We start from the raw sequence: 15,023 nt of genomic DNA, 5'->3' as shown, positions 1-15,023 counted from the left end.
CTGTTAATTCATCGTTTGGGCAATATGTAAATATTCAACTCAAATTCTGAAATTTGTACAGTCACTCTTAGAGCAACACAGCTTCTTGTTTTGCACATTTCTCTCCAGTGTTGTGGGGCGATGTGTTGGCACTTTGAACTCTAACCCGAGCTCCTCGGTGCACGATGGAGGTGGGTAGGGGGTGTCTGGCTGTGTTGCCTTCACTTGATCAAATTGAAGGCATCTGGCTCCTTGAAATGTGACTTATTTCCATAATCCTCCAAAATATGGATGGCTGTAGGTACCAAAAAGGGTGACTAAAGTTGGCCAGACTCCAGGAACTTGTCCTATTCATTTTTATTGTTCGGGCTCAATCCACAAGCCTTTCAGGGGCCACAAAGAAAGTGCTGCACTCAGCATGGGCTGCGGGTGGGGTGGGGTGGGGCGGACTATAGGCAGCCCACCCGGCCTCGATCATGTGATATTAACCAATGTGGCGCTTTAATGACGGTATGGCAGCCCCCCCGAGCTGGGCGACAGGGCTGAGGGTGGGCCGTTGAAGACGTTGGGCGACACACTTTCAGCTGTTTATTAGACTTGAAATAAATACCAAGTGGTCAAACACAAAAATGCAAAATGAGAATACTCTTGGGGTGTGTCAGACCCCAGTTTCCCACGGTTACTCTTGGGATCACACCCCTTAAATGACCACATCGAACACATGAATATTACATATGTGCATATGGGAATTACTTAACCAAACCAATGTCTACCTTTTTAAAATATATATATATACCTGTATATATAATATAGTGCTATTTTCTTTGAAAACGTCCTTTGATTGACGTCACATCTGTTGAGAAATGGCGTCGCTGTTGTGCGCGCTTCTGAATTTTCATTTTTTTTGTCTCTTGATTGACATGATAGTCATTGACAAATTGTGCTGCTAATGTTTAATACATCGGAAGATAAGTAATTGAGCAGAGAAAAGCCGTTCCCACGTTGCCACACATTGTCGTTTGATTGATATCACATCAGTTGAGAAGCTAAATTCTATTACATCTGATTAGATTTTCCCATGTCCAATTGGATGTTAACGGGAAATGTCCAGTACTTCGGAATGTACACACATTTGAGCTGAGGAAAGCAATCGCATACCTGGCCACGCATGTGACCAACAGTCTGCTTGTGTGTCCAGGTCAGCCTTGGTGCATTGTGGGCTTGAACCCCCCACGTCCTAGCTTGACCTGTCAGTGTCCCCAAAGAGCTTTTTCAAGCCCCCAAATGCGTACACCCCACTCCTCATCCGGAGTACGACAGTGAACACAAATGACTTAACAGCAATGTTACGTCAGTGGACATACATGAACAATATTTTATTTGCGTTTACCAATATATTTTTATTGTTTTTTTTTGTTGTTTTTGTTTTTTAAATGCTGTTTGTTTTTGCTCCCCTATCCCATTTGCTGTTCTGTTGTCTTTTGCACTTCAGGGCCACCATAGAAATGCCTTCATTCATACAATTACATTTTGTCACTATTAGTCATATTTTATCTATTTAAACCCGAAAATGTATGCTGGCCAGACGGCTTTGGGATGACGAGTCCTTTTTTTTCTCACTTTTATTCAAATGGGGTTTCCTGTATTGTAAACAAGATTGGTTCATAAAACAGACCAGACCGCAAGAGGAACAAAGTCATCACACCCCCTGAAATATGCAAAGGTTGTGCGGGTGTGGGGGAGGGCGAAGGGGGTGTAAGGTATTTGTCCTGTGGGCAGAGTGTGAATTTGTTAGGTGATTAAAGGCTAAAAATAACCTCCTGGCTCTGCTCTGGACACTTCAGTGACAAACTTTTCCAGGAGTGCAGAACAACCTCCAAACCTCAACACGGGCGAGATGGGCCGTCATGTGAATACTTGCTCGTCGGAGTGAAGTAGCGATTGGTGGTGTTAAAAATTGAACCGTTAAAACGCATTTTCTTGATCAAACATGTCTCGACCGGGTTGTCATCGCTAAGTGACCATTTTCAAAATTGTCTTTACAGGTCACCATTTCAAGTGAAAATTGGGGGCGGAGGGCGGGAGAAACGTCTTGACCATACCAAGTTGTCGTAAGTGAAGAAATTTTGGATCCAATGTTGTGGTAAAATAAAATTTTACATATTTTAATGGCTGTCAAGCAGCGTCAAATTTGCCAGTAGGCAATGCAAAGTCCCAATGTGGCGTGTGAAGCATTGACACGCATGAGGCAAGTGACGGGTGACGAGCTCGTCTCCCGTCACTCCGCAGCCACTGCACCCCCCCACTCCGGACCCGTGTGCGGGTTACATGTTACATGGAAGCCAGTCACTGTAAACTCCACCCCCCAACACTTGTCGGCTACGTCCGAAAATATTACATTATTACATATGTATTATATACAACTATGAAATACTTTTAGTGGACATTTGAGCAGACAAAACAAGACAATTGCCGTACAAAAAAAGTTTTATTTAGTAACAGTTTTGTAAACATTTGAGGTAAATGAACATTTACATCAACTTTACAAAAGGATCTTTCGCGCACGCACAACACGCACGCACACACACCAACATCCTTCTCTTGTCTTCATAAGATAAATAACCTTTTTTATTTTTAATTTTTTTTTTAAATCTTTTCAAATTTCTTTAAAACTCTGCCTTCGGTGTGAGCAGATGTTAAGACATTTTTTAAAAAAGATTTTATGTTCCTTAGAGGACGCGCTCTCTCAGTCTAGCAATGTTAGCATTTTGCTTCCTACACGTGCAAATCAACTACTAAAATGTAAACTGGAAGGAAAAAAAATGCAAAATACTTTCAGATATTTTTTTTTTTTCATTTTCACCACATGAAAAAGAGTAATGAACGCATACAGTACCATCTTTTTATGAAAAAGCCCCTGAAGATGATAGCGATTGACAAATAGCGCTTTGGTGATCGCGCTTGATAGATGGCGCTTTTGTCGTCATGCTCGAATGACAGTTTGCGGCCGTAAGTCTTGTGCGAATGCTGTTTGTTTTGCTTTGGGCTTTTTTTTTTTGCACTTTGTGAGTTCACTTGGCTTTATTCTTATTGCAAAATGTTAGAATTTCAATTTTTTTTTTCCTGTTACAAACTGACAAGTATGTCATCTGTGAGTAAAATTCAGTGTATTGATTTGGTTGTGGATAAAGGCAGCTTGACAGGATTTGGCCTTAAAATGTTCGCATTTGGTTTGGTTTTCCCATCTCAAATTGAGGTGTTTTGTCGTTTTTGAGCACAAATATGATGCGTTCAAAAAGAAATGTATGGTGTAGTTTTTTGGGAGATTTTATTTGGAACTTCTGGAAGTCATGAATGAAGCCAATTCCCTACATGGCTGGAATTCATTTGTGTTAGTATTTTTTATTTTTTGTATGTGTATGGGTAGATTGTGAATGAAGCCAACTTGAGTGCATTTAATTTTTTTTTGTTTTGAAATTTTGTATTGTAATCCATCCTGAACTGACAAATTATTTGTTGGTTGTTTTTTTTAACACTTTGAAAGGTCATGAATGAAGCCAACTAGACGCTGCAGTGCGTTGTGGTTACCAGTTTAAAACCGGGCACACACACCGGAGTCTATTAAGTGCATCAAATAGAAGAAAAAACGCAACTAGATCTTCCCCGAAAGAGTCCACAGTCCCTTTCACACGAAACATCAAAGCTGGCTTTTTCCCGGGTTGTCTCTGTCCCGTGTGAAAAGTACCCATAGCGTTTATAAAGTAGGATCAGATGCAGAACCACATTGGCGCACAAAGGGATTATGGAACCGAAACGTCAAGGCGCAGGCTCCAAGTCGATCCATGAATTTGTCAGCTTTTGTGGTCTCAGCAAGTGCCAAATGAACCCACATGTGGGTTCTATAAATGCCCGCTCTATCGTTACGCCTCTGATGGGTGAATTCGGAAACTTGGTGTGAAAAGGGGCTTGGTCACTGAATCATCATCTGAAGTCTACCGCCACCTTTCTGTATCATTTTGGTTTGTGGAAGCTATATTTTCCGGGGATTCACGGGTCCAGAGTGGGGCTCATACCGCCAAGTCATCGGGTCTGGCCCTTACGCTGCTGCTCTTGCTGGCCCTACTCAGCCGCCGGGGGTCCAGTGCAGCAGTCATGGGGGGCTTGTGCATCTCCACCGTGGTCGTGGTGAAGCGGCTATTATCCGACTCGTTGACCTTGGAGCCTGGGCTGCTGCGGGCACTGGGACTGGTACCCGTTGAACTGGGGGTGGCGCCGGGGGCTGTGCCCACCACGGTTTGCTGGTTGGATGAGGAAGAAGAAGAAGAAGAAGAGGAGGAGGAGAGCGTGGGGGAGGTGGTTTTCATCTCCCGAGTCTGCTGCTCCGTGGCCTTGTTGGCCCAGTTCTGCTGTGTGGCCAGCCGATGGTTGTTGTTGTTGCTGATGTAGTAGTGGGCGGCGGGCCCGTGTTGGCGGAGGGCCTCCTCCTGCTGCAAGTTGTCCATCTTAAACTCTGCCTGGGGCAGGAAGGCCGCGCTGCCGGCTGTCACGTCCGTGTACTTGCCGGGGTAGCCGCTCGCGGTCCTGAGGGCCGAGCACTGTGGCTCTCTGGCGTTGGTACCGGCGGTTCGCCGCATTGACTCCTGTTGCGACGCGGCTCCGTTGGTCATGCCCTGCTTGAGTTTCTTCCAACCCAGGTGGTAGATCTCCAGTAGATTGAGGAAAAGGGAAACGCAGGCCACCGCCAGCATGAAAATGATGAAGATGGTCTTCTCCGTGGGCCGTGAGATGAAGCAGTCCACCGTGTTGGGGCAGGGCCAGCGGGCGCATTTGTACAAGGGCTGCAGCTGGAAGCCATACAGGAAATACTGCCCCAAGATGAACCCCACCTCGAAGAGGGTCTTAAAGATGATGTTGAAGACATAAGTGCGCAGCAGGGCCCCCCGGATGCGGACTTTGCCGTGCTCGTCCCGAATGGGGGGCTTCACCCTTTTGCCACCGCCTCGGTCCACGCCACTGCTGTCGCCACTCCTGAACAGCATCTCCTTCTCCTCCTGGAAGCAGAGGTAGGAATAAACCAGACTTCTCAAGTCATACCTTCAAGTCCCAAGTTAGTATGGCAAAAATCGAGTCATTACTTGGTCAAGTCACTAAGTCTCAAACTTGAAATTTCAAGCTGGAGTAGTAGTTAGTAGTAGTGTCCTTTTTTGGGGGGTTGAGCCAAGTCATGAGTCAAGTCATACTAAGTTGCTCAATCGCAACCTAGATTGTCGGCCACTTTGCACTCGGTAGCCGTACTAACATAAACCAGTACGCTACGCCTCTGCCGCTCCGGTTTTGCCAGAAGGATGGTGTGAAAAAGGGACTTAAGCCATCTGGAATTGGACAATGGACAACTTCAGTCCTAATGGTTTCTACCCCTGCCAAAGCTTTGTCGCCTGCAAAATCAAGAGTCAACTACTACCGTCCAGGATGGTCATACGGTACAGAAAAGATGTTCAACTTTCATCATCTGGAAGTAGGTGAACAAAAGAAAACCCTCCAACCCTCATCCCTTGAGTGTGCCCCGTGGTCCAAAAGGTTTTTAACCTCTTGCAACCTGTGAAATCAACGAATGGCCCACTAGCCCCTCAGATTCAAGATCGAATATAAGGTCAACTTTCACCACGTGGAACCAGGATTTAACAAGATCAGATCCTAAAACCTCATTTGATGCAATCTGACGGTACTGTTCTCTTGCCACCTCTGAAATCAGGATCCTGGTGCCCGAGAGAGTTCGGCAAGTAGTCAACTGAAAATAAGATCTTGAAACCTCACGAGTTCGAAGGATTCTTGTCCGAAAGTCCTAAAATTAGGTGGATAACCTAATTTATAGCTCCCCCACCTCTTCCTGGAATCTGTTGGCTTTTCGTAGTTCCTCCTCCTTTTCCTTGCGCTTCTCCTCCATGCGGACAATGTGCAGAACGTGTCCCAGGTAGATGAGCGTGGGCGTGGACACGAAGATGATCTGCAGGACCCAGAAGCGGATGTGCGAGATGGGGAAGGCCTGGTCGTAGCACACGTTCTCGCAGCCAGGCTGCTGCGTGTTGCAGGTGAAGTCGGACTGCTCGTCTCCCCAAACCTCCTCGGCGGCGGCGCCCAGCACCAGGATCCGGAAGATGAACAAGACTGTCAGCCACACCTTGCCGATCACCGTGGAGTGCTCCTGGGCGTTCTCTAGCAGACGCCCCAGAAAGCTCCAGTCACCCATCCTTCAAGATCGCCAGCCTGTGGACAACGTGGTGTCTGGAAGAGGGGCAGAAGACGGACAGACCGGTTAACTTGAAATGTTCGCGAGGCTTTGCCACCTGCGAATGAATGGAACATTACCATTAAGGAGCTTAGTAGAGACAAGGGATCAACCGTCAGTCTGGAACTGAAAACCAAGAGTAACTTTCACTTAAATTGGACCCTAGTATGAATGGGGGGTTTTTTTGGGTTTGTTTTGTTTTATTTTATTTACCCGCATCAAGGCTTTGTCACCTGTGTCATCAGACCATCGTCGTACCTAAAAGGAGGCCCACTTTTATTTTCTAAAACTGGAAAACAAAAAGATCCTACAACCTCGTTTGATGAAATTTTGACAGTCTGACTGGTTTTTCACCTGCCAAGACTTTGTCACCCTTAAAATCCATAGTGGACCACAATAATCAAGGACCTTTGTACCTTAAAGGAAGTTCACTCGTCTGAAACAAAAAAAGATCCTTGATCCTCATCGGATGACGTTTGACACTCGTCCAAATGGATTTTTATCTGCCAAGACTTTGTCACCTCTGAAATCTGTCGAGAGACACTGCCGTCAAGCATTACAGTAGCTCAAAGATTTCTCTTTTGGAGCAAGAAAACAAATTAAGATCCTACAACCTAAGTTGATGAAATTTGATCGTGGTCCAAAGAATTTTTACCTCCATCAAGGCTTTCGCAACACTGAGAATAAATTTGTGGACCACATCCTCCGCAAGCCTAATGTGAGGTCTTTTGGATCCATGGGAGTAAAACTCGGGTTCCTTAAATATGGTGATGACATTTTAACTAAATGGTTTCTCCCAGCGATACATCTGTGTGACATGCAAACCTACTGCAGTCTAGGATCTTATGAGCTACAAAGAGGTCGAAGATTGAAGTCTTCTAAATCCATGGGAGTGGAACTCATTTCCTCAGATTTGTTAAGAAATGGGGGGGTTGTTTTTTTTTTAACTCCAATAGGTCTACATGACCGTTGAAATCCCTACAATCTAGGATCTTATGAGCAACAACATCTACTGAACTTCTATCTTCTGGATCTAAGGGAACAGCAATAAGATCTTACAATCTCACTCAATGACCGTTATTTGTCCAGCTGTTGTTTTTTTTGTTTTGTTTTGTTTTGTCTTTGTTTTAAACCACGCCAAGGCTTTGTCAGTGTATTGTATTGTATTGTGTAGCATTGTGTTAGCACATAGCTAGCAGAAGGCAAAGTAGTACAGTTGTTTTGAATAGTCATGTAATTCTCTTTGTTTTATGTTTAATTTGACGGTGAACTTGAGGTGGCATTAAGAGTTTGCACTTTCTTTTTTTTTTGAAGAATTGAATTAGGGGTTTGTTTGTGGGTTTTTTTCAAGGTTAAAAAAATACTGAAGTTGTTTTCAAAGACACACACAGAGTTTATTCCGATTGTCTCAAAGTAAACCATCAACGCGTGGAGGCTGCTGCTCATTTCATCTACTGTACTAAACCGTCTCTCTTTCTTTTTCTCTCTCTCTCTCTCTCTGTATGGCGAGTAATGCTTGCTCGCCCGCTCACCTGTTCGCTCCACTGGCCAACAGGCATGTGCTGAGATCAACATTATCACGCTGGAAAACACAAACACGCGCACACACATACACACACTGATAGGAACAAATAGTGACACCACCCTCCTTTCAACCGGCTGCCCACTGTACATGCCTCATTGTAATTATTAGCATCGATAATGATTAAAGAACCCACAAAAAGATGGCCCTTCAGCAATTAATGGTACTAATGATCCAGTTTCAGTTTGCACGATCAAAGATGCAATTTCATCACTTTTGGTGGTCTCCACTTTTTTTTCTTTTAAATTCAAATAGGTTCAAATCGATTGGATGCATATTTTAAAAAATAATTTAAAAAAACGAACACTTTTCATGAAAATTGCAAGAAGCAAGTGCTATAAAAACAAATCCAAACTTGTAAAAATGATTCCCACACAAAAATCAAGAAGAATAAAACATCAAAGCTATTTAATATATATATGTGGAACAACAAAAAGTCAGTGCTTTCCAAATTTAATTCCATAATTGCTCATCATGCAGGGGAAAAATAGTTTGTGTCCCTAAATGTCATAAATGTTGACTATTCCCCTGGATAACTTTCAAAATAATTGAAAAACATGCCAATCATTCAATTCAGAGTGATGAAGGATGTTTTTAGTTTGAACATCTCCTAAAACGTATGCCACAGACACATTAAAAAGGAAAAAAAAAGGGTAAACTTACAAAAATGTTGTGTTAAAGCTAATAAATCCATGGACTGGAGTCCTCGCTAGTCTCCACACCTACGAGAAGCATAAATGATGAATATCAACATTATGCCACCTAAAAAAAATCGAAATCAGAAAATATTTCCTGGCATTCCATGGCTAGCATAGGCCTCCCCCCCCCCTACCCACACACACACACAAATTAATCGACTTCCATTAAATCCTGTAAATTTTCTGTGCAATTCTTGTGAGAAGAATTCATTTGAAAACATGGAAGAGCTCTAAAAAAGTAGCAAAAAAGTAAATATAACACACACACACACACACCCAGACACACACAAAAAGTGACAAAGCAGAGGCTACGAGAGAGCGGGCACCATTGTTGGCTTTGTATACGCGCCAAACGCAACTTAATAAAAGCAAAATAATTCCTATTCAAAGACGATCATAATCCATATGTTGCGTGCGAATAAGGAAGCATGGATGTGCTCGTACCTTGACACAGCAGAAGGGCCGTTCTTTAAAGTGCACGGCAAAAGCTCACATCCTTTGGGGGTGCCCCCGGGGGAGAAGTGCCAGCCCCCCCCCCAAAAAAATCCCACCTCCCACCCCAGAGAGAGAGAAAAAAAAGCACGCCCTCGTCCGTCTATGCACGGCCCTGCTCGCAAGTCTTTTTTTTTTTGTGACCTCCTCCAGGGTACCCAAAAAGAAAAGCCCCCCCCCCCCCAAAAAATGGAAACAAGCTGTTATTTAGTTTGGTGATCAGGTGTCAGCCAGCTGCCCCCGTTCACGTTTGCACTGTCAGTCATTCCGTGAATGAGTGAAGCTGCCGCTTCCACGACCCCCCCCCCCAGTGTAACCACCCCAACCCCCAAAAAGTTCTCGTGCACCCAAAAGGCATTAGGAAAATGATCAGCAATACAAAGTTTGCACGCAGATGGCATCAGTGGCAATTTTATGTATATACAGAATTATACACAAAATAGAAATTCATAAAATATTTATTTTAAAATTAAATGTATAAAAATGTCAAACTAGTAGCTATATTACATATACATTATAAGTTGAGCATGTTATGACATCAATTATTACATAATGCATGTAATTATTGATCACACACTCCAACCAACAGATTTTTCACATGGGGGGGGGGGTGCGGTGGGGTTTTTTATTTTGGGAGCGGGGAGGACAAAGACAAGGTTCCTCGAGTTATTGAGTAGGAGGTGTCAAGTCGGCTGCGATTAGTGTGCCGCCAGCCGCTAAAATAAGACAAGCATTGAAAGGTGATACGACACAACACGCAAGTAACACGCTCACGCAAAGTAAAGCTTTGGCACGTTAGCTTAGCATGTTGCTAACTTTAACAAGCAATTTGATGTTGACAAACACAACTTAAATGCTTGAGTCTTCATACAGTTTTGTTTTACAGAGCACCTACGGAATTCCAGCAGTGCCTATAATGACCACGAGAGGGCAGTATCACTTTGCAAAGACCTCTTTCCTCTTCCTGCCCCAGTACGAAGTTGTCTTCAAAGGGTGAGTAGTTTCACTTTTTGTTTGCTTTTTCTTCCCAGCACACCTCGGAGCCTAATACATGTTAATAATGGCGGGGGGGGGGGGTGTTTTTTAACTGCATTGCACATAATTTTTACTTTGACTTAAAACATCTCCCTTCTATCTTGTTTTTGATGGTCGCAGTTTGACCCAGCGAGACAAATACAGGCTCTGATGTTAGTGTTTGTCATGTTTATTCCATTTTAAGCAGCTATTTAATATTAAAAACATGAGGGGCTCAATCAACACTTTTGGATCACAAAAATGCTGCAAAAAAAAAAACAAGCTGAAAAGTGAGTAAATAAGCAACACAGTGTGAAAAAGATCACAGACTCACTAGATGTCAGTGTAGCGACTTGGTCAAAAATCAAGAAAAACACAGCTTTACCACAAAATAAACATCATCACGGCGGAGTTAATAAATTAAAAAAAAACAATCTAAAGTCACATGACACTCTTAAGTCTTTCCTGTTCTTTTGTTTCTAGCTTCTATCTTTTGAACTAACTGAGCAAAATTAAAACACAGCTGCAGCTTTCCTTGCACAAAACAGGCGTTCAAATACTTTGGATCCAAACAGAAAGACCATTAAACTTTTTAGACAGTGTGGTCAAAAGTATTGGGACCTTTTGTTCTTGCAAGGAAAACGAGTGGACCTCAAATGCTTCCCTGAGGAACACCACTCTGTTGTTCTTTTGGGGCATTCGCATATACAAGACAATACCCTTTTTTAGGGTCCTTTGTGCCTTTTTGTAAACAAATGTAGTTTTTCCATGGCAAGACTTTATGGACCTGATGGATCAGCCTTTTGCATCTTGGACTTTTGTGAAAAGAAAGCAAAGAATACTTTGTAGAAAATGTTGGAGTGTCTTAATTGTGAAATGTTGCATTTTATTTGGACAAATATATCCTTTTTGTGACGATGCATAGTTTTTGAGGCAAGGTTTTGTGGTGTACCTTTGCATATTTGTGGACAAACATTGCACTACAATGTAAAAAAAAAAAAGGGAATACTGCAAAATTTGTTTCCTGGTCTGATTTTTGTGATTTTGGACGCATACGGCATTTTCATGGGAAACTACCATTTCCCTTGACAAATATCTCCTTCGTGTGAACATAGATTGTTTTTCTGCAATCGAGACCAGACATAGGCTCACGATCAGTAGAGACACGGCGTTCCGGTGTCGTGTTGGGTTCCGGCGCTCTCATTCAGCACACGGTCTTGCGCATGGAGGAGTCCGAGGAAGGTGCGGAGAGCAGCAGCTCGTTCTTCTTGTTCTGCAAGGCGCTGCCGTCCCGCGTGACGGTCTCCTTGTGGTTGTACGACAATCTCCTGTTTCGACGGCGGCCGGTGCAGCGCATCAGCGCCTTGCTCACGAGGTAGCCCAACTCGGCCACGTTGAGCACCATGCAGATGGTGGAGGAGGCCACCATGAAGATGGTGAAGATGGTCTTCTCGGTGGGCCGCGAGATGAAGCAGTCCACCTTGTTGGGGCATGGCCACTGCTCGCACTTGACCAGCCGCGGCATCCGGAAGCCGTCGTAGACGAAGTAGAGCGCGTACATGAAGCCGCCCTCGAAGACCAGCCGGAAGAAGAGGCTGCACGTGTACGTCCACCAAAGCGTGCCGGTGATGGGAAGCCGCCGTCGTTTGAGCGTCTCCATGTCCACGTCGCTGGGCTTCTCGGTGCCGTTGGACGCCAGCATGGAGCGCTTGTCGCCGCGCTTGCGGTAGGCCACATGCATGGCCACCAGCAGGGCCGGCGTGGACACGAAGATGAGCTGGAGGCACCACAAGCGGATGTGCGACACGGGGAAGAAGTGGTCGTAGCACACGTTCTTGCAGCCGGGCTGCTGCGTGTTGCACGTGAAGTCGGACTGCTCGTCGCCCCACACGCTTTCGGCCGCCAGCACCAGGATGGTGATGCGGAAGATGAACAGCACCGACAGCCAGATCTTGCCCAGGCTGGTCGAGTGCTTGTTGACTCCGCCCAGCTGGGCGTAAAGGGCGCCCCATGACATGATGGCCTGCGGGAGCGGCAAAGGAGCTTTGAAAAACAACCGACGGCAAAGTCACACAGCGCCCAGGATATTTTGAAATTTGAGGCCGGTTTCACTTTAGAAACCTGGTCGGCTTGTCTGTCATGAGAAGACCTGCCAAAAATTCCCCAAAATGCACAGGAAAACGTCCATATTTGGTTTGAAGCAGACCTTTTAGGCCCATAGTCTACGTGGACCGGTCTGCGCTGGTGCTGTTGGACGTGGAGGCGAGGATGCGCATTTGGAATTGAGTCGCCGCTTGGATTTGAAACGGATTTACACGGGATAGGAGAAGTGAACCAATCTTTTTTTTTTTTAATCACCAATGGACGCTGCAGCCACTTGTTTGTTTTCAAATTTAGCTTTGAGCAGACACGAGCACATTTTGAGCATAACTATTTTCACGTACGCTTAACCATTACTTGCAGTATGGAACCTAAAAATACAAATATATGGTATCTGTGTTGCATAGGTGGTACGCGTTTATTTGTATGTAGATGGAAATCTGTTATCTCACCTGTTTGTACGAAAGAGTCCCCCCCTCCCAAAAAAAAAAAAAATCAAGTAAGGGTCAATTTTCCATGAAAAAAAAAGTAGTCCTTTGACTTAAAGCATGTGTAAAAAATAAACTGAATTCAACTAAATGTAAAACTCTGCAGGAGCAAAAACGAGAGGATAAAGCTGAGAGGACACACTGAGCAAAGACGCATGGAACTTCTCAAACACATCAACTTGAAAAAGGGAGGGGTGGGGCCACACACACACACACACACACACACACACACGCGCACACACACACACACTAGTGTGTCCAGTAAAGACTCTGAGAAGCTGGATTTTTCAACCCAGTCTTATACACAACAGAGTATATATTTTATTTTTCCTGATCCAAAATGAATTTTTCCAAAAATATTTTGGTTTAAAAAAAACTGTTTTGCACCGATATCATCAATGATAAAAAAAAACACGATGGTCTTTAGAGACTTAAATGTCTTCATCAAAATGTTCATTGAATACTCTCAGAATAACCTTAACATTAAGGTTATGAATTCTTTTTACCGTTTACCAAAATGAAAGTGTGCCTTGTTAAAGACTAACGACATTGTTTTCCAAAATTTGGTTGAGTTTGTCCAAATTTTAATTGCCTCGAATATTTCAACCCTAAACACACACGTGTTGGTTGTCGAAGACTCAAAAGATTTTTGATTTTTCTGCTTCCCCAAAACATAAATGTTATTGACAACTAAATTAATGTTCACGAAAACAAGTTCGGTTTGCCCAAAAGAAAACGGACTTGAACTCATTCATTCTCAGTACGTTGCATTCAAAGAACCTCAAAGTGTGTAGATGCAAACGGGTGGATGATGTCATAGCAAATAAGTGCAACACTCATGACGGCGCCTTTCCTGGGATTCAGGAAACGATTTCAATCAGTTCGACAAACAGCCACCGCTCCGGCGATGACACACTGTGATGGACACACCCCCTCGTAATCAATTAACCGATCAATTGGAGATGTCCAGTCAACGAAGCACAGTGTGCAATCATTGGACCTTCGAGTAAGAGCTTTAAAATCATATGATCGCTACACTGCCGAGTAGTAATAACATGAGCGGTTGCCGTGGAAACCCCAGATTGCCTACTTTGAGTCGTTTGGACCAGCCGCGACGCCGCTCCTGTTGTAGTGCTCAAAGAACTGTGCCACGCAATCAAATGATCAAAGTTTATTCATGTCACGAATCAAACAGCCGTTCCCGACTGTTGTTTGAAGTCATAGTCGTGTTCAGTCGTCCGTTAAAAAAAACGCGATTGCTATCAGTAAAATTGATCCGAGTGGTATGTTGACGTGGTCCCGATGTCTTCAGTGGTCTTTGAGGCGGGCCAGGTCCATAAGGAACCGGTCTCGCCGCTCCCGCCGGGCCGACAGGTGTCGCTCATCGTTGGGGATCAGCTTGCACATCTCCTAAAATGAATTAAGTGATTTTTCATTCATTCATCTTCCGAGCCGCTTGATCCTCACTAGGGTCGCGGGGGGTGCTGGAGCCTATCCCAGCTGTCTTCGGGCAGTAGGCGGGGGACACCCTGAATCGGTTGCCAGCCAATCGCAGGGCACACAGAAACGAACAACCATTCACACTCACACTCACACCTAGGGACCATTTAGAGTGTTCAATCAGCCTGCCGCGGCATATTTTTGGAATGTGGGAGGAAACCGGAGCACCCGGAGAAAACCCACGCAGACCCGGGGAGAACATGCAAACTCCACACAGGGAGGCCGGAGCTGGAATCGAACCCGGTACCTCTGCACTGTGAAGCCGACGTGCTAACCACTGGACTACCGGGCCGCCCCCTTAAGTGATTTTGTTCATCATAATATCTTCAGTTAATCAGATACTGATCATTTATTCTTGTTTATGCATACAGGTAGCTTTTATGGACACGTGATGTCGATAATAAGTGCAGTGCGAAGAGCTACGATAGAATTTCGGGATTAAAAAGTGGCTTCCCGTTGTCTTTGTGGATACGTACGCTAACGACGGTCTCGGCATCCTCAGCAAAGAAGTCTGGGACGGGCCCGAAGGACCTCAGAAGTCTTTGGATGCCTTCGCCGTAACGCTTCATGTAGTCTCCAAGACCTGCGGAAGAACGTTCGGATCAGAGGACGACCACCGACATGGCCGAACGCCACGTGAATGCCACACGATGACGAGGTGAGCGCATTCGTTGTCATGAAATGGTTATCGGAGATGTTCGTCAATGTTCGTTTGCGTGAGCTCTACAAAAAGCGCCAACGTGAGATGCCCGGCGCTATATTGCTGCTCTTTTTTCATTGATGAAAATGCAAAACGGCGACTGAGAATTGAGCCTCACTCGCGCAAAACGACTTTTACTCGTGTTAAAAGCGAAACTCAGATCATTGATTGCTGTTTAACCATT

At 44.6% G+C, this 15,023-nt stretch overlaps 3 protein-coding genes and 1 long non-coding RNA gene across 5 annotated transcripts in view; 1 reads left to right on the top strand and 3 right to left on the bottom strand.

Moving 5' to 3' along the window:
- The first annotated feature begins 803 nt into the window (after positions 1 to 803).
- LOC127611671 (uncharacterized) lies at positions 804 to 10,098 on the top strand. Its single transcript, XR_007965416.1, has 2 exons — positions 804 to 2,090; positions 9,924 to 10,098. It is a non-coding gene; the product is annotated as an uncharacterized LOC127611671 (long non-coding RNA).
- Positions 3,459 to 9,069, bottom strand: gja3 (gap junction protein, alpha 3). Its single transcript, XM_052082363.1, has 4 exons — positions 8,990 to 9,069; positions 8,511 to 8,569; positions 5,861 to 6,261; positions 3,459 to 5,030 (listed from the first exon to the last, which is right to left on the bottom strand). The coding sequence occupies exons 3-4, from the start codon at positions 6,224 to 6,226 to the stop codon at positions 4,047 to 4,049; spliced, it is 1,350 nt and encodes a 449-aa protein (XP_051938323.1). The 5' UTR covers positions 6,227 to 6,261; positions 8,511 to 8,569; positions 8,990 to 9,069; the 3' UTR covers positions 3,459 to 4,046.
- A 127-nt stretch (positions 10,099 to 10,225) lies between the features above and the next one.
- On the bottom strand, positions 10,226 to 12,289 carry gjb8 (gap junction protein beta 8). Its single transcript, XM_052082366.1, has one exon. The coding sequence runs from the start codon at positions 12,066 to 12,068 to the stop codon at positions 11,256 to 11,258; it is 813 nt and encodes a 270-aa protein (XP_051938326.1). The 5' UTR covers positions 12,069 to 12,289; the 3' UTR covers positions 10,226 to 11,255.
- Positions 12,290 to 13,797: 1,508 nt separating this feature from the next.
- Positions 13,798 to 15,023, bottom strand: part of cryl1 (crystallin, lambda 1) — a 10,135-nt gene continuing 8,909 nt past the window's right edge. For both annotated transcript variants that reach the window (XM_052082365.1, XM_052082364.1), the window contains exons 8-9: positions 14,616 to 14,722; positions 13,798 to 14,049 (exon numbers count right to left, since the gene is read on the bottom strand). In XM_052082365.1, coding sequence (XP_051938325.1) covers positions 13,948 to 14,049; positions 14,616 to 14,722 — 209 coding nt within the window. In that variant the 3' untranslated portion in view covers positions 13,798 to 13,947. The remainder of the gene's footprint in view (positions 14,050 to 14,615; positions 14,723 to 15,023) is intronic.

The sequence above is a fragment of the Hippocampus zosterae genome, chromosome 12 (genome assembly GCF_025434085.1).
Source record: "Hippocampus zosterae strain Florida chromosome 12, ASM2543408v3, whole genome shotgun sequence".
Taxonomy (NCBI): Eukaryota; Metazoa; Chordata; class Actinopteri; order Syngnathiformes; family Syngnathidae; genus Hippocampus; species Hippocampus zosterae.
This window is presented reverse-complemented; position numbering and strand designations above follow the sequence as displayed.